The sequence below is a fragment of the Vitis riparia genome, chromosome 18, assembly GCF_004353265.1.
Source record: "Vitis riparia cultivar Riparia Gloire de Montpellier isolate 1030 chromosome 18, EGFV_Vit.rip_1.0, whole genome shotgun sequence".
NCBI classification, from domain to species: domain Eukaryota; kingdom Viridiplantae; phylum Streptophyta; class Magnoliopsida; order Vitales; family Vitaceae; genus Vitis; species Vitis riparia.
The window spans coordinates 916,360-936,670 of NC_048448.1; the positions used below are offsets into that span (position 1 = coordinate 916,360).

A 20,311-nucleotide genomic window follows, 5' to 3' on the forward strand; every position below is an offset into this window, starting at 1 on the left:
TTTCCTTTAAATTCTTTATTATATTGAGATTTGATTCCAAGTTTACTGCATTTGCGTGTGGGAAGATTCTCCTCTCCAAGCTTTGGGACCCACCCAGCTTCCTTGGGATTCTCGTTCAAGTCAACACCACAAGCCAACTGTATACGGGGAGAAAACTAAGAGATTATGAGCTGATCTTCTGATCTTCAGGATTGGCTTTTGATTTGGAATCCGATTTCTTCGAAGTGACCAAATTGGATTTGTAGAAATCGGTTTTTCCCCACTTTTCTCTGTTAGCCTTTTAGCACTTTTCTGATGCTCTCTTTAGACTTTACATTGAATGTGACGGCCCCTACGGTCAAATTTAGGGAATATCGCTGCCTCAATTTTCAAATATCATGGCTTTGCTTTAATCATTTGTTTATATTAAAGAAAAAGATCTCATTCAAAGAGGATAAGAATTTTCCAAAGCATTATAAAATTTTATACCCATTTTGAAAGCAATAATTCATCTCTCCAAGATTTTATGCTATAGTTTTATAGAATTTCAATGACGTCAATAATATCATAATAATCAAAATTTTATATTACATTAATATTTGATTAAACAAAATAGAAGTTATTATTTGAAATAGTAAATTTATAATGTCTCATATAAAATAAAAAAAGAAAATTTTTTACTCTATATAAATGAGCATCAAAGTAAATCATAAGCTTGGTGTTTATTTGATCTTATAATTTTGTTAAACAAAAACATTGTATCTAACATTATGTATAAATGAGTTTTACTTAGGTGGTGTTTGTTTTTTTGGTTTTTTTATTGAAAACAATTTATTTTTTGTTGAAAACAATTTGTTTTCAGAATTTAGATGGTTTGTTTTTCTACTTTTTCATGACTTATTATAAACCCTTTACTAAAAAAAAAACCAAAATATATAGTTTTTTCTAAATAAAAAAAATAACATATTGATTTTCTATACTTTTTAATACTTAATATAAATAAAATACTATAAAACAAACAATCTAATATTTAACACTATTAAGTATTAAGGTTCTATTTAAAATTAAGTAAAAAAACAAATATCACCTTAATCATAATGATATATTGGTCCTAAACCCGGAATTTATAACATAGTCTTAGGTGGTGTTTGTTTTTTTGGCTAAATAGAAAAAATCAAAATATTTAACTTTTTCTATTCGGTTAAAAGTAACATATTTACATCATCTAAAATAACTAAATTGAACTTATTGATAACAAGTTCACTTTAATTATGTAGCATGATATCGATAGGTTATTTTTAACTTAATAAAAAAAAATCAAAGTATTGACTTTTTCTATTCAACCAAAAAACAAACATCGAGATATAATTTTTAAATTTATATTTAAACTATATTATATATAATGATGCTTTTAATAAATTTTAATATTATTAAACTATTTAATATTTTTTGACTCTTCAAAAGATCAATGGGAGACTTTGTATAATTATAGGAAGCTTCATAATTACAAAGGCCCTAAAGATAGCAATGGGTTGATGAAATCTATCTCAATTACGTAATTGAGTTAGAAAAATTCTATCCCTCATAGTTCCCAGCGATGGGGCCAAGCCCACGAATCCATTATTTAATAAAAGTAAAAAACAAAATCCAATTTCTAACACATGTGATATGAAATGATGTGGTCGGTCAGTATGGAAAAAAGTAACTGAATGGTGATGATGAAAAATGCCTTAAGTTACAAAAATTTTCAGCACAAGTGGTGGAGGAAAAGAATCAGAGAGCCGGAATCTGATTAATGATTTACCACTGGGCAAGTGGAGAATACATATTAGTTGATGGATCCTGGTTTTTCAAATGGGTCATGGATGATTTTGGAAAAAAAAAAAGAAAGGCTTGACTAATGGCATCTGATTCAAAAACGGTGGGCACTAATTCTAAAAGAACCCCAACAGATGTATTTCACACTCTTCTCTCACGGACATGGGACAAATTCATTTTCACTCAGATTCCATGATGGTGGAGACTAAAAAAAGAAAAAGGTGGCTTTGAAGAATTCAAAGTTTATATCGAAGTTAGTAGTTAATGTTTGCTTGTGGCATAATTTACTAGAAATTGATAGAAAAACCACATGATGTATGAGTTTTAATGAATATCATGTCTCTGGATTTGACCGTCCATTTTTAATAAAAAAATTTCAATCAAATAAATAATAACTATTTTGATATGACTTAGGATTATCAAGACAATATTAAATGATGAAAAATATATTATCAATAAAAAAATGTTACGTATATATCTCAGTCTCATTTTGATTGTATTGTTTTATATTTGTTATCTTACTATAATATGCTCTTATTACTTTAAATTACTATCTTAATTTTTTTGTTTTAATTTTATTTATTTATGTTTTAATTCAATAATCTAAAATTTATTATATATTTAATCTTCAGAATTGGAAGTTCAGTATTTACTAAATAGATGCCATCTATTTTTCTCAAAAAATAAAAAAAATAAAAAGGTTTTAGGGCTGATTATAGAACGTCATGTCGGCAGGAGTGGATTTTGTAATTTAGGGCAAATAAATTATTATGGTCATGGCTGGCTTCCTTGAAAAGGAATTATTTTAGGGGTGCACTGAGGGCACGCGGAATATTACTTACTATATTAGTATAAAACATGCCCGTAGGCCGTAAGTAGTAAAGGTGGATTGTAGATGATTTGGAAAGCTTCACTCCCTCGGTTTGGGCAGCTTGGCTCCTTCAATGATGCTTCCCACCCCAAATCATGTCATCTGGACCACCCTGTCCCTAATCTGACCCTTTTTATGCTATGAGCCTAGGCCTTGCAGCTCAGTCCTCGGTAAAAATAAATAAATAAATAAAAATTCAAATGATTATGACAGAGGATGGCCTGGAGTGAGACAGCTGGGATAGGAAAAAACTGAGTGGCCTGGAAAAATCGTTTTCATCGACTGATTTTAAGTAGTTTTTTTTCTTCATAACGTTGGTTTTAATGTTTTATCATGATTTATTATTTAGAAAATTAAAAATAGATTGAATCCCATCCATGATAACTTGCATATATATGAGTATATTTATTCCATATCTATTAGTTTCTTTTGTGTTATTGTAATATGAATTTAGTCATAAAGGTACTCGTTCTTCTAAGCAATTTGAAGCACTTTTGATGGGAAGATGCTGCTTAATGGATGCAGCCAAAGCCATGAATATTGGATGCAAACAAAATGAAAATAAGGCAGAAAAGCCGAAAAAACCTGATATCATCGTATCACTTGCACATGAATCCTAACTTTATTTAAGATCAAAACATCGGTTTGAAGAGTCACATGACCATTGAGTTTGTTCAATATATTATAATATTAATATACCACAGTAATCAAACTATTGATATTAGGTTTATGCTTTCAATCAAGGATGAAAATATCGATACTCACAAATATATTGGTATTTCGATTTTACGAATATATCGGCTATATCAAATATATATCGACGAATATTTTGGAAAAAAATATCGGTAGGCTTAAAATTATTAAAAACTCATGAAAATGTAAGGAAAATCTCATAATAATATAATTAGAAGTATAATAGACATTTTAAAGTTGTTTTATTGAAAAATTTGATATACATATAATATAATTTGTAATATTAGATGTAATTATATTGTGTCGATCTATAAAAAATATTAATTTTGTAATTGTTCTCATTATAAAATCACATAAAATACTTTATTTCATTAAATATAAATAATTTGTACACATTAAATTCATTAAATAAACATATTTCATATTCAAAATATACTAGTTCATGTTAATTAAATAATTTAGCATGTTAATTAAATTAATTAAATAATTTAGCTAAGTTAACTAGTTTAATTTAATTCTAAATGTGAAAATAAATCACAAATAATCATCTAAAATAAACATATCAATTTATAATTAAATAATCAAATTAACTTAAGTTAATTCAATAGAAATATAAAAATTAATTACAATTGAATGAAAAAATAACATTAAATCATCCATATTGCAAACATACTAATTAATTAAAAATACATGAATTAATTACAATTGCAAACAAAATTAATTACAATTTAAAACAAAAATACTTTAAAATGATTAAATAATTGAGCAACCTTAATAAAAATTGGAGTAATGAGAAAGTAAATGAAGAATGAAAGCAAAAAATTGATGAAATAGATGAAATTTGGGTTATTTATAAAAGAAATTTGGACCAAAATAACCGTTGGAACATTAATTTACCATTGAAAATCAATTTTGTCCGTTGGATAAAAAACTGAGAGCAATCTGGCCGTTGGATCGCTATATTACCGTTGGAATCACATATAAGCCATCGGATCAACACAAGCGTGATTTGGGCCGTCAAATCACGCTGCATGAAGGAGGGAAAATATCGCCAAAAAATTGGCGATTTTTTCATAAAATCGCCAATTTATCTCCCATCGCCGATATTTTGGCGATTTTTGCAGAAATATATCCCTTCTGATATTTCTCCACAGAATATTGTGTCAACCCCTCCCAATACGACATTTTCCTCCTTGCTTCCAACCAAGTGCCTTCTGCTCCACACTTGATCTTGCTGGCTTGCTCTCTGTAACTCGAAACATCCAGCTGCATTTCATCTTCAAATGCTTGGCCTCACGTTGAGGCGTGATGCTAGTTTCTGACCCAGAGACTTGTCAGCCTGAAGTTTGGAGCAATGACATTAGTACTTGATTTGACACAGAAAGAGTTATGTTACTAGGGAAAGATTCAAGAAACATTGCAAGAGAAAAAGGTCTGACCTGAGAGCAGTAGGAGATCCAGATGCTAAGTATCTCATGGGTGCGCGTGGATCGGATAAAGCATCAACCCAGCGCTGGATGAATCGTTCTTGCCTGCAAAAAAAATTGACAAATGGTACAGATAGATGAAACTCGTGTTATGCATCAGCCCGGTTATTTAAGTCATAAAAACAATGGAGGAGCTGCAGTTACCTGTCTGATGCAAATGACCGGTATCTCTCTCCTGGCTGCTTGAAGTTGTTCTCCTTTGGAATGATGCACTGCATTATCCAATAGTCTTTGTCTAAATATATGTTAACAGACACTTGCGTATACATTTTTTTCAAGTTTATTTCTTAATCAATTCGTTCTACTAGTAAAAATCCAAAATGGACCCAAAAGGCGCCCTCTTACATTTCTTACTTTCTAAAAGCAAAAGGCAAGCGAGGCAAATAATATCATGTTTAGCAGGAATTTAAAAATTAAAACTACCTTTTTTTTAAGAACCCAAACAAAGAAAAAAGTGTATTGCAGTTGAGGGAAAGCATTATTTGTTTTAAAAAGCAATTTAATATTTCCAAAGTGTGTCTAGGATGTGGAAACTGTCACAACTCCACACCAAGTAAGCTAATAATTTCTGCCACATTAGAAAGAGTGGGAGGATTATGCATGACAACCCTTCACTTTTAAGTAGATCAAATGTGGCAAGATGCCTAACGGGTTTAATCAATGTGGAGGTGAGGTGGCTCCCACACCCAATGCAGACCTTTTGCCTTCAATCCATATACTATCCTCACCAGCTCACCCCAACACAACCCCCACCATGTTGATATAACCACATAACACTCATCGCCATGCCACCACTTTAGATGTCACCACACAACCATGAACATTATCCTATTCCAAACTAATAAATGCATTGGGTTCATAAATTCGAATGAGTTTGAACCCAATACTGGTTTATTGTTTATTGAGTTAAAATTCTACATCAAATTTAAAGGCGTGACCTTTCCACGCCTTCCAGTGCAGAAAGCAGAAGGAATGGGGTACCTCTCACTCAACCTTTCCCTCACCTTTTCCTTTAGGAATAGCAGGGTAATACCGCTACTCTGTTGGGCCTCCTTGAGACAGGCCATCCAGGATGACTGTTCTTGGGAACATTTTTCAGTGGGTGTATGTTGCAGCTTCTGTGTTTCATCCCTGGCGGGACTACCATCTGAGAGGACTGTCAGTTCACTAACCAGGGAAGGAGTTTCCTCCAGCTCTTTGTCTGTGACAACCCTTAGGCTCGGGCAAACCTTCTGTATGATGATGGACAATGAACAAAGCATCCTCTTCTGTTCTTCAGCATCCCTGCAGTCTACAGGTAAGAAGAACTCCAAGACAAAGTCAGATGAAGGAACATGAATACTCCTCAGGCGTATTGCAACAGCAGCGCATAGTCCAAACATCCTCGCATGATGAGAGGGAGGTTACCGAGTCTTGCTAAAGGAGGCTGTCTGCTGAGAAGTACGGTTCATTAGTTGTGAATGCTCTTCCAGCAACGCCTTGACCTTTCAGTAGGTGGTGCTCAGAGCAAGCCTCGAGAAACCCTTGGGTACGGGGATCAGCTACACAGCAAGCAGAATCCACAGTGGCATATATAGTTCTCATCAGTGTGCCGGGAACCCCCTTTACCTTGTTGGATGCATGGGACCCAAGTTTGAGCCAAAGGCAGTTCATGTGTTCCACAGGCAGATGTCAAGACCTCTAGAATTTCGGGTAATGCAGCTTGGTTGAACTCGTTGCATGCCTGATTTAACAGAAAAAAACCCTAATCATAATCTCGATAAGGAAATTAAAACTTTTTATTGACCAATTTTCTTTTGCAACTATCATCCAATTGCCTTTACATTCTGTGTGCTCAGAACTTAAGAACTCCGTAGATCAACAGCCTATGAGTAAACAAAATTATTAGAACATCAAGACATGTGTTTCCCTTGTCCTCATTAATTGCATAAGCAAAAGCATAACCTAAATCTGGGGAAAAAATAAAAGAAAAAATTTGAAGGAGTGTAATGGTACTTCATCTAAATAATATCAGTGTTAATTCTTACACTATTTATAACGAAAGATAGGAGAAAGCATAACAACCTGAATAGAAACAATAAAAATGGGAAATTCTGAACTTGAGGGACCACAAAATTTCTTTTCGCGTTCCAAAAATTTTTAAAAATAAAATAAAATTAGGGCTTCAAATGCCTGAAATTTCCTTGATTTGAACCTTCGATGGAAGGAGGCCAAAAACTCTTTCTGATAGTGAAGGGCAAGAATGGATGAAGATCAAGCCTATAATTGTATCTAATGCGATTTTAGAGGTAATTTTACTTTTCTTCTTTCACAGCAATCACATGTACAGAAATAATTTTATTTGCTTAAGTTAATATCTTCAATAATCAAAATTTTCTTTAATATAGTAACTAATTTCAGAGAAGTTCAAATCGTTCATCTATGGAAATCCCAAATACAAGTCTATGTTGTCGAATGTTCTAGATGTTCAACTGTCTCTCAGTAGCTATAATGATGGTTGTGGATACAGTATTATTTTAAAATCGATAACCATAAAAGCCAAGGTAAGCATTCAATATTCAGCTGCAGAGAAAGATAAAGAGGCTATAGACCAAAAGATGTGAACTGAAGACCAAAGTGGGCTTTATCAGCATGAAAAAATTATGAATTTTCAATTCCTTGTGTGAAAACAAGACCATGAAAGAAGAAGCCGCTCTTCAAGCCTAAATTTGGAATTGTTATACCTTAAGAAAGCTCAATGGATAAGCATTCCATTCCCATCTGCAGCAAATGCACATGATCAAGGGCAAGGCTACATGACTGTAGCAGTTCAAGTCAGAGCCACCTAGAGTAAACTCCAATCTAAGCAATAAATAAAAAAAGCGCAAAAATAAGAAAGGAAATTACATAACCCAAAAATTAGGCAAGAAATTGACAGTATTGAGATGGAATGACCCAAAATATTGTTCACGAGGCAATCATGGATCCTTTGAATTATATGGTTTGCCATACAAAAAACTACACCCTATATAATAAGGCCCAATATGTTTTGATTGGACATATAGGCTATGTTTGGTTCCCGGAAAATTTGAGGGAAAATGCGAGAGAAAAAAAATACAAAGGAAAAGTAGAAGGAAAGAAAAAGTGAAGGAAAATAAAAAAATAGATTAAAAGTTGATAAATTATTTTTTTTGTTACTTCAAACTCATTTTATTTATTTTAACTCATCAATATAAAGATTAAATAATTTAAAAATACATAAGTTTTTAATTAGTTTTAATTATATTTGATTTTCTTTGATATTTTTCATAGGACAACCAAACATGAGAAAATCATTTTCCTTAACATTTTTTTTCTTTCCTTTGTAGTTTCCGGGAACCAAACATAGCCATAGAATTCTAGACGGTTTCTTTTGCAGAATGACAATACCTTTCACCTTGTCAAGTCAATGTTCATACCAAAATAAAAGGCAATTCTCCAAGCACTTCACATTCTCAAAAACAAAACTTCAAATCCAAGAGGAAAGTGGGGAATCAAACAGAAATAATGGAATTCTGAGTACGATCAACAGAAACAAACCTCAAGTGCTTTGCAGACGCTTTCAAGCTCAGGACGATAGTTACTTTTTTCAGTGGTCATCACAACCTCAATAACACCCAAGCATGTCTGACTGCCTTGTTCAAAAACTGGGAGTGCAAGAGTTCCACGGACATCAAAATGTTGAGCATAGTCGACTCTTGGGTACTCCTCAGTACTTCTAAAGAAGAGAACATCAGGAGTCCACTCAGGAACCTTACCCAAAAAGACCTGCCGGGGCAGTCCAGCCAATTCAATGGAATCCTCCTCAGCTGAGAACTGATAGTTCACAGAAATGTCTCTATACCTTGCAAGCCTCGGGCAGCTGGGATCGAGCGAGAAAGGTTGGCCATTAGTTGTTAGAACTCGCCAACCAACCCTATTTAATAGCTTGCATCCTTCGTAATACCTTAAACTATTTAATACTTTTAATCTTCCCAGATCAACGAGAGAGTTTGTATACTAATAGAAAGGTTCATAATTACGAAGGATGCAATCTATTTCAATTACGTCATTGGGTTACAAAAATTCAATCTTGCGACTGGGTCATGCCCACCAAGAACCTTTATTTAATAAAAGTCAAAATCCAATTTCTATCACATGTGATATGAAATGATGTGGCGGGTCTGTTTGGATGAAAAAAAAAAAGTAATTGAATGGTGATGATGAAAATTGCCAAATTATAAAAATTTGCAGTATAAGTGATAAGAGGGAAGGAATCAGAGACCCGGAATCTGATTAATGATTTTCCACCGGTTTGGGCAAGTGGAGGATGCATATTAGTTGATGGATCATGGTTTTTCAATGTGGTCATGGATGATTATGGAAAGAAAAGGGAGGGCTCTGACCAATGGTATCTAATTCAAAAACCTTGGGCACTAATTCTAAAGAATCCCAACAGATGTATTTTACATCCCCATCTCTGACGGACATGGGACAAATCCAATTTCACTCAGATTCCATGGTGGTGGAGACCTAGAATTCAGTCATGGGAAATGACAAATTTTAAAAAGAAAAAAAGAAAAAAAAGATGGTTTTAGAGAATTCGAAGTTTATGGAAGTTAGTAGTTAATTTTTGCTTGTGTCACCATTTATTAGAAATTGATAGAAAAACCACGACAAATATACAGGCATCATGTATGAGTTTTAATGAAAGATTATGTCTCATACATGGATTTCGTCATCTCTTCTTAATGAAAAATTTTAACCAAATAAATTATTAGGTATTTAAATACTACTTAGGATCAACACCACTTTAAAAAGAGTTTAACAACAATACTAATTGATATATATTTTAATATCATATAAAAATATATTATCAATAAAAAAAGTGTTACATGTGTATCTAAATTTCATTCCAATTGCATTACTTGTGTTTATGGTCTCATTACTTTGTAAATGCTCTTACTATTTTAAACCATAATCTCAATTTTTCTTGTCTTTGTTTTTATTCAATAATTTGAGAATGTATTTGACAATGTTTTTATTTAAAATATTTTTAGTAAAAACATTTTCTTCAAAATGTTTTTAAAATCTATTTGATAGTGATCGTAAGAAATTATTTTAATACTTAAAAAGATAAAAAAAAATTAATATTAAAAATACTAAAAACAAGTTTTCTATAATCATTATCAAACACATTCTTAAAAGAATTATTTATCAATTTAAAAAAAATATATTATAAAGTGATTTTTCAAAGTTATAAGTGTTAAATTTCACTATATGTTTGATCAATCCAAATTAGAAGTTCCATCTGATAATAAATTGATACCATCTATGTTTCCTTAAAAAAAAAAAACATAAAAAGGTTTCGGGGCTAATTAGAGCGTGAGGGTGACAGAGTGGATTTTGTAATTTAGGGCAAATTAATATAGCATGGGCCATGGTTGCCTTCCTTGAAAAGGAAATATTTTAGGGTATGGGAGGTACAGAGGTACCACGGCTGGGAAGCACAGAGGGCACGCAGAATATTACTTATTATATTAGTATAAAACATTCCCCTAAGTTGTAAAGGTGGATTGTAGATGATTTGGAAAGCTTTACTCCCTCAGTCGGGGCAGCTTGGCCCCTTCAATGATGCTTCCCAAGTCCCAACCCACCTCAAATCATGTCATCTGGACCACCATGTCCCTAAATCTGCTTTCCAGTTTCCATCTATCTGTCCCCTATTATGCTAAAAAAATCAGATTATTGTGACAACGATGGCCTTTGAGTGAGACAGCTAGGATTGGAAAAAACAGAGTGGCCTGGAAAAATCGTTTTCATAGATTGATTTTAAGTAGTTTTTTTTTTCTTCATAATTTTGGTTTTATCATGATTTATTATTTAGAAAATTAAAAATAGATAAAATCCTGTCAATGATAATTTATATTCATGACTATATTTATTCTATATATCTATTAGTTTCTTTGTAACGTAAATTTTTGCATTGTAATATGAATTTAGTCATAAATTATTGTAATTATGATGCGTAGCAGCGTAGGGTATTCATTTGAATTGTATTAAAATCATCTGACCAAAAAATAAAGGCTCTTTCGCAAATTCAATTTAATAAAAACTTCCTTTAAAATCCATGTTTTTTTTTTTTTTTTTTTACTACAAATATTTTGTTCACTAAAAGTATTTGAATAAAAGGACTATCAAACGTGCTCGTTATTCTAAGCAATTTGAAGCACTTTCGATGGGAAGATGCAACTTAACCATAGGATTATGAAGCACTTCTGATGGGAAGATGCTGCTTAACCATAGGATTCACCGTGACCCTATTACTATTCGTATGGATGCAGCCAAAGCCATGAATATTGGATGCAAACAAAATGAAAATAAGGGCAGAAAAGCCGAAAAAACCTGGTATCATCATATCATTTGCACATAAATCCTCACTTTATTAAGATCAAAACATCAGTTTGAAGAGTCACATGACTAGTGAGTTTGTTTAGTATATTATGATATTAATATACCACAGTAATCAAACGATTGAAATTAGGTTTATGCTTCCAACCAAGTACCTTCTGCTCCACATTTGATATTGTTGGCTTGCTCTCTGTAACTCAAAACATCCAGCTGCATTTCATCTTCAAATGCTTGGCCTCACGTTGAGACGAGATGCTAGTTTCTGACCCAGAGACTTGTCAGCCTGAAGTTTGGAGCAATGACATTAGTACTTGATTTGACACAGAAGGAGTTATGTTACTAGAGAAAGGTTCAAGAAACTTTGCAAGAGAAAGAGGTCTGACCTGAGACCAGTAGGAGATCCAGATGCTGCGGATCTCATAGGTGACGCGTGGATCAGATAAAGCATCAACCCAGCGCTGGATGAATCGCTCTTGCCTGGGAAAATTTTGATAAATGGTACAGATAGATGAAACTCGTGTTATGGATTAGACGGTCATTTAGTTATAAAAACAATGGAGGAGCTGCAGTTACCTGTCTGGTGCAAAGGACCGGTATCTCTCTCCTGGCTGCTTGAAGTTGTTCTCCTTTGGAATGATGGACTGCATTATCCAATAGTCTTTGTCTAAATATATGTTAACAGACACTTGCATATATATTTTTTTTCAAGTTTATTTCTTAATCAATTCATTCAACCAGTAAAATCCAAAATGGACCCAAAATATATAGACAATGTAACCATTAATTAAGGCGCCCTCTTACTTTTCTTTCTAAAAGCAAAAGGCAAGCAAGGCAAATAATATCATGTTTGGCAGGAATTTAAATATTAGACCTGCTTTTTTTTAAGAACCCAAACAAAGAAAAATGTGTATTTTAGTTGAAGGAAAGCATTATCTGTTTTAAAAAGAAATTTATTCTTTCCAAAGTGTCTAGGATGTGGAAACTGTCACAACTCCACATCAAGTAAGCTAATAATTTCTGCCACATTAGAAAGAGTGGGAGAAGTATGCATGACCAACCTTCACTTTTAAGTAGATGCCTTACGGGTTTAATCAATGTGGAGGGGAGGGTGGCTCCCACACCCAATGTAGGCCTTTTGCCTTCAATCCACCAACCATCCTCACCAGCTCACGCCAACACAATCCCCACCAAGTTAATATAACCACATAACACTCACCACCATAACTTTAGATGTCACCACACGACCATGAAATTATCCTATTCCAAACTAATAAATGCACTGGGTTCATAAAATTGAATGAGTTTGAACCCAATACTGGTATATTGTTTATTGAGTTAAAATTCCACATGAAATTTAAACTTAACCAAGGAATTAGAGAGCCTGACCTTTTCACGCCTTCCAGTCAAGATAGCAGGAGGAATGGGGTACCTCTCAGCATGACGAACAGGATCATACCTTGAAGGGAAGTAATTGACCTGCAAATAGCATTATCACTCAGACTTCAAGGTATAGAGAGTAAAAAAATTGAAACACCAGATTTTTGCCCATAGAGAGTAAAAAATAATAAAGTACCTCCTCATCCCTGTGCATGAAATTCATGAAACCTTCATGATGATTGTTATGATGAGCACACTTGGGGCATTAGCTGGGAGCTGCAGATAGTTTGGTCCAAGGCGGTGCCTCTGAGTATCAGAATAGGAGAAGATCCGAGTTTGTAGCAACTTGTCATCTGAATAGTAGATACCAGGAACCACAATAGCAGGGCAAAATGCAAGCTGTTCATTTTCAGCAAAGAAGTTGTCAATGTTCCTGTTCAAGACCAGGCGACCGACTGGTTGCAGGGGTAGTATGTCCTCAGGCCAGGTCTTGGTGACATCAAGTGGATCAAAGTCAAATTTGTCTTCATGATCAGGATCAATTGTTTGGATGAAAAGTTTCCACTCGGGATAGTTCCCAGCTGCAATGGAGTCATAGAGATCCTGAGTGGCATGGCTGTGGTTGCTTCCTCCAACCCTGATTGCCTCTTCTTCCAACAGACACTTAACCCCACAAGTGGGTTTCCAGTGAAATTTCACATAATGTGCTTTTCCAGCCTTGTTGATCAGAGTATAGGTGTTCACACCAGATCCTTCCATGTGCCTGTAATCTTGTGGAATACCTACATCATCGAAGAGGAATGAGAACATGTGCAGGCTTTCTGGGTGATGGGAGAAGAAATCAACAATCCTCCAGTTCTCCTGAATGTGGGACTTAGGATTGGGCTTCAGAGCATGGACCATGTCTGGGAATTTCATTCCATCACGGATAAAAAAGACAGGGAAATTGTTTCCCACTAGATCAAAGTTACCCTGTGTCCACAAAAAACGGTACAAAGTGAGTATATAGAGGGAGTATAAATCTTAAAAGCTCAAACAATCTGGAAATTTCATAGAGTAACACAAAACCAATTGTTTACCAAAAAGCAACTATTAGTTATGGAAAAATGTTTGAACATGAAACTGATCTTGAAATGTTGCACATGTATTCACACACTTGTGTTTCTAGGACACAATATCCCATACATGAAAAGAGAAAGCTCTCCAATAACCTGCAAAAGTGTGAACAGAATAAATTCCAATTTTCGACTGATAAGACCAGCCAATTGCAGCAGCTCCACATATAGAGCTTTAAAACTGTTATGGTCCTAAAAGTTGTGGTAACTTCATCACTTGCACAGGCTTAAATTTTCCTTCTAGAAATTTCTGTAAAACCTAAAATTTTTGGCATGGGTATTAACAATTGGGGAATGCAAAAGGCAAGGTCTTCCACATCATTGTTTCAGTGAGTCTTGGTGTATCCATCAAATTAGTAGCTGTCAAAATAATCTCTATTATCACTTGGCAATATCAAAAGAATATCCTATCATCCAATAACTAAAATAAAAGAAAGAAACAATTAGACAAACCCTCACCTCTCTGGTGTAAAACTTCACTGCAAAACCTCGAGGATCCCTCAGGGTTTCAGGGCTGCCACGCTCATGAATAACTGTGGAGAAACGTAAAATGACAGGTGTCTGGACCCCTGGGGCTCGAAGGAAATCAGCACATGTAAGGTTAGAAATATCATGGGTGGTCTCAAAGAAACCCTTGGCACTGGCTCCCCTGGCATGCACAACACGTTCTGGGATCCGCTCCCGATCAAAATTGGCAAGTTTCTCGACCAGGTGATAATCCTCTAGGAGAATTGGACCTGTCAAAGAGCAGAATTCAAACCAATGAACATAGCTCCAGAAATCTCTATTAATTTTTAAGCCATGATTACGACCGCATCACAGAACAAAGCCCCAGACCCTAGCTTTGGCTGACGCATTATAACTTTCCTATTCGTAATGATAATCAGAAACACCTTGCTAAGAAACGGTCATTTGAAAATTCCACAAAAATGTTTGAATACAATCCGTGGCAGCATGAAGAAAAAGTACCATTGATGAAATTTGGGAAGAAATCTGCCAAGTCTTTCATAATGAACAAGGATTCTCATTTTATTCCCGGGCATAAATTCAGAATTTTATTGATAAGGGAAAAAAGGTACTCCAAAATAAAAAACTGTATAACTAATGGTTAGATTGGGACAATTCAGTAAGCAAAAATTTTACTTAATCAGCAGTCTCTCAGACCTAATAAAACAGACCCAAACAAAGAGTGCAGAGTTTGAATTAATGAAAAAAGAAAATCAATTTCACTAACAGAGTACATTCCCCAGTAGAAAGAAGAATCACGCCTAGATAAGCTTAATATAGATGAACAATACTGATAAAAACCATATGAATTACATATATATACATATATATAACAAGTAGTAATCAAATAATACCTCTTGCTCCAACAGTCAAGGATGAGTTATTGTTCCAGACAGGAGCACCAGAATTGGTGGTCCAGAAGGGGGAGTTGTAAGCACTCGAAGGGCGGTACTGCATCAAATCAAGAAAAAATAATTAACCCCAGAACGAGAATCATTACGACAACAATAGCCAGAATCCAAGACAGAAAACCGAAATCCACAGTCGTAACTACAAGGCCTGTTCGGTGACCGAGAAAAAAATCCAGATAACAAAGGAAAACAATCTTATTCTGCTTCCTAGTTCCTAAAAAACAAAATTTGACCCAAACACTAGCCCAACTCCAATATATTTTGATTGTTTTCTGTTTGACCAAAAGGAAACCAATCTTATTCCACTTCCAAGTACCTAAAAAAAAAAATTCCATTTTTCTCGTTTTCTCCGCAAGTAAAACCACAAAAACGTAACCGGTTCCAAATTTTATTCCATTTTCCTCCCATTTCCAGGCGACCAAACGCATCACGCTTTACCACCCACATCACTAAGAAAACTCCGGTAAATGTAACACCAAAAAAGAAGAAGAAGATCAATGAAGAAGTACCGAAAAATTAGATGAATTTTTGTTTTTATTTTCCAAAATTAAAATCAAACCAGAAAATATCAAACGGACGATAAATCAAACACAAATACAATAAAAATCATTGAAAAAGAGAAAAAGAAAAAGAAAATGATGAGATCGAAACCTTGTACGGATCCATCGCCGGAAATAGAGAGAGGCGAAGAGCCGAAGACGACCTGGAGAAAGAGTCTGGTACGATGCGGTACAGTGCAACGCTTCTGCGCCTTCAAAACCCAAATTTATCTCTCTATATATACGCTCTTACGTCTCGCCCCGGCCTCAACTGCCTTATCTTTGATCACTGTGTAAACGTGGCTTTTTCTACATTTATAAAATTATATAGTAATTTTATTATTACTAATTATAACTATTTTCAATTTTTCTAATTTATGATATTCAATTGAATTTTTTTAGTTAAATGTTAGAAATAAAAATATAGATATTTTTTTAATTTAGAAAATAATTTTATATAAAAAAATACAAAATCATTTTTTTAATTATAAAAAATATTCACAAATTTTATGCTTTTTAAAAAAGAAAATCATTTTTGTAATGTACTCAATTGTGTCCTATGAATATGAAAATGAATTTAAATCGGGACATTATCTCCGTTCATCGATTTTTTTTTATAGAAAAAATCATGAAAATATGTGAGAACGTCATGAATTCGCGATTCCTTATCCTGGTTTTGTAGTTTTTCTTCAAATCGTCACAGCCGCTTAATGGCGAGAGTGTGACTTGTACCTGTTAAATTCCGCCACGTGTACTAACACCTTGAAGCACACGGTTTTGTAGTTTTTCTTCAAATCGTCACAGCCGCTTAATGGCGAGAGTGTGACTTGTGCCTGTTAAATTCCGCCACGTGTACTAACACCTTGAAGCGTGTGCTACAGCCACAAGCGTCCCGAACAATCTCGAAGAGGTGGTTTTGGAGTTTTACGAGGGAGAGAGAGACAAGATTGGGCTGGGCCACAAAACAACGTTGGCCACAACAAGATTCACTTGTGGGCCCATTAACTTTTTTTTTTTTTGTTTAAATAATCAGATATAACATGGTCACCGTTCGGAGACGTTGCTAAATGCTACATCGACAAATCAGCGGAAAGTACATTTGGTCGGTTGGCAGCCGCTTTGTTAGTCAAAAATCTATGGTGGGCTCGGTTTAAAGCGAATGGCGCTTTCCTCGTGAAACCCAGTGGAATACTACAGGCCTTCTTGTGATGGTTACGACTTACGAGTCGCATGAACTTCTTTCAATAGAAGATATTATAGCAAAGTTTTTTTTTTTTAAAATAAATACCTAGAGATTAATGATATAAAAATAAAATGAAAATTAATAAAATTATATATATATGAGTTATGTTAAAATATTTCAAAAGCATATTAGCTCCAATTTTTTAACGGTTAAGTTGAATATAAAATGGTTATTAAATTAATATTACTTAAATTAATATATGATTAAAATAAAACTAAATTTAAATTCCAATGGGATACGATCGTATCAAAATACTTCTCATTATCAACAAAATATAGAATATGATATATCATTTTTTCTCATTTTATTTCATATTATATCTAATTAATTTTATCTTAAAATTAACATATAAGGATGTATAAATAATAATAGATAATGTATTTTATTATTTATCTTATCTCACATGTAATGGATCATATAATCAAATAAGTAATAATATAATTTATCATGTTTTATCACCAAATAATATATGAATTATAATATGTTATTTTATTTCTTATATCATATTGAATAAAAAATGCATATTTTTAAATATTATTCAAAAGAGGTATGATTTGAATATTGGATATAAAATCTTTACACAATATATGTAATTGAATATGCTATGTTATACTTTATTTAGTTTATAAAATAAATAAAAAATTAATAGAATGTATATTATTTTTTAATATCAAATATTTATTTAAAATAAAAACTACATTGCATTCAAATATTTATTATGTAAAAAAATATGAAAAATTTCATCCCTTTAACAATATTCACAAATGAGATATGTAAAATTTATAAATAAATTACATATATATATATATATATATATATATATATATATTATAAACATTTTTTAGTTTTTTAATAAAAAATTTAACTTATTATAAAAATTTATTTTATAAAACAAGCGATATAAAAAAAATTGGTAAAAAAAATTATAATACATAAAATATATATATATCCTACTTGAATTATCTCATGTAAAAATAATATAAATAAAGGGATGGATAATATATAATCAAACCACTTGTCCTTTCTCATTTTTTATTTAAGATAATTAATATTATCTTATTACACATCAAACATAAAAATACGATATGTTATCTTCTCTTATTTTGTTCTATATCATATTTTGTTCATCAAATTTGAAAATATAATCATCTATTTTTTTTTTAAATGTCATCATTAAAAAAAAAAAACATTTCATTTTAAAATCTACATATAAATAATTGAAACAAGGGATAACCAATTGAAAGATAAAAAAAAAAAAAATCAAATTGTAAATATAACCTTCCTTTAAAAAAAAAACAATTTTGGACATAAATATTCTCATTTTTTTCTTTTAAAAATAACATTTTATTTTTAAATACATATGTAAATAATAAAAATATTGAAAAGTATTTATGTCAAAATTGGGTTATTCTTTAAATTTAAAAATAAGAAATGTCAATTTTATAAATTTGAATTTATTATTGTTATTTTTAATTAATTAATTCTTGAAATAATAAAGGAAATTTGCATAAAAAATTAAGTTATTTTTTAAAAATACGGGAAGAGATGGATTTACAAAATTAGCGATTATTTCATTTTTTTAACCAATTAATTATTAAATATAACCAGACTGTCTCAAAGACATAAGTTAGCTCAATTTGATTGTCTTTGGGCGATAGCATAGGATAAAATGAAGAAGAAAAAACTCATTTTTTTACCTCAGTAGGTAAAGCAAGTGTGGGTGGTTGAGTATAGGAAGGGAAGTCCTTAATTGGTGTGCCGCACTGCCGCTTTAGGGGGATGAATGATGATGGTAGCACACAACAAACCTTGTACGCATTCAGTGGTTGACATCACACTCCTCGATGTGTGTTGTCTTCGATAGAAGAGAAGATGAGGATTGACCATATTCAGGGAGACCAATAAAAGAGATGATGAGGATGTGTTCTTGGGATTCGTCTTCAACCCCTTTCTTCCATCCGCCAATTCAGCACCGCCTGACCGCCTTAGGTAAACAAAAACCTTTGATTTATTTGAGGGGCTAACGTGTATATTTGTTTTGATCATAGAATAGTGAAATAAATTAAAATTTGGACTTGAATATATAAATAAATTCAAAAATGGAATCGAATTGATGAAATAAATAAAAACCAAGCCTAATAAGCGAAATAAGTAAACAACATGCGTATTCCTTGTTTTAAGGAGATGAACTAAAAAATAGACAATTTTAGGTGCATTTGAAATAATTTAAATATATTAAGTCAAATAATGAAAAATCAATTCCGTTGTAGTCTAGTTGGTTAGGATATTCGGCTCTCACCCGAAAGACCCGGGTTCAAGTCCCGGCAACGGAAATTAAAATTTTTAATTCCTTCTCATGTCAAAGAATGCTACTTGGGTGTCACAAGTGGGGGGACTGGGCTGAAAATGGTTCTTTGCTATTTGGGTATTACACATTGGGCTCGTCAGCCCAGTTCAAACCGGCTATTTGGGTATAACACAATGGGCGGCATTGGGCTCTTCAGCCCAGTTCAAACCATATTATTTTCGTGTATTATGGACTGTGGGCTCTTCAGCCCACGTAAAGGAATGTCAAGGCTGGGAAAGTCCTTTCAAAACAAGTTGAGAGCCAAAAAAGCATATTGTTTTCATAAAGCAACTCCAAATCAAGTGGAAAGCATAACCTAGAATCACTGTTACTTTATTCATACAGCACAACAGTGAAGCTTTTAGCCAAAAACTAATTTTGAAACATTAAAGCTGTGTATGGTCACGAAAAGTACTTAAAAAAAAGAAAAAAAATTTGACATTTAAGGCGGTATTTGTTTTTTTAACTTTTTGCCGAAAACAATTTTTTTTTCAGAATTTAGATTATTTGTTTTTCTACTTTTTCATAACTTATTATAATTTTTTACTAAATGAAAAAAACCAAAATATGTAACTTTTTATAAATAAATAAAATAATATATTAGTTTTTCTTTACTTTTTAATACTTAATAGAAATAAAATAATACAAAAACAAATAACCTAATATTTAATACTATTAAATATTAAAATTTTATTTAAAATTAAGTAAAAAATAGATACCACCTAATTTTCTTTTCTATCCCTCCTCTTTTCTTATTAATTCTATCCTTGTAGGGTTACATGCAATTGCCTTTTTGGATTACGTATCCCTTTACGAAGTAATCATCGAAACATGGAATGAGTCATGACCATAAGAGCCCCATGAATTCACTATCATATCTTCAATAAATGGGCGACCAAATCAATGTCTTGATAATATTTTTGACAGACCTTTTAATCGATATAACTTATTAATACTATTTTAATTTATTAACACAATTCTAATTTATTATGGGTTAAACCTCTTTAAAACTTTGA

The 20,311-nt window shown here is 32.6% G+C and overlaps 1 protein-coding gene, 1 non-coding gene and 1 pseudogene across 2 annotated transcripts; 1 reads left to right on the forward strand and 2 right to left on the reverse strand.

Moving 5' to 3' along the window:
* Positions 1-4,598: 4,598 nt before the first annotated feature.
* LOC117906459 lies at positions 4,599-8,788 on the reverse strand (annotated as a pseudogene).
* A 2,468-nt stretch (positions 8,789-11,256) lies between these two features.
* LOC117906841 (catalase isozyme 1-like) lies at positions 11,257-15,926 on the reverse strand. Its single transcript, XM_034820077.1, is given in 9 exon segments — positions 11,257-11,539; positions 11,640-11,733; positions 11,830-11,897; positions 12,643-12,732; positions 12,830-12,897; positions 12,900-13,605; positions 14,208-14,485; positions 15,110-15,206; positions 15,818-15,926. Coding segments are annotated over 9 exon segments (1,476 nt in total). The 5' UTR covers positions 15,833-15,926; the 3' UTR covers positions 11,257-11,479.
* Positions 15,927-19,208: 3,282 nt separating this feature from the next.
* On the forward strand, positions 19,209-19,281 carry TRNAE-CUC. Its single transcript has one exon. It is a non-coding gene; the product is annotated as a tRNA-Glu (tRNA).
* Positions 19,282-20,311: the final 1,030 nt, after the last annotated feature.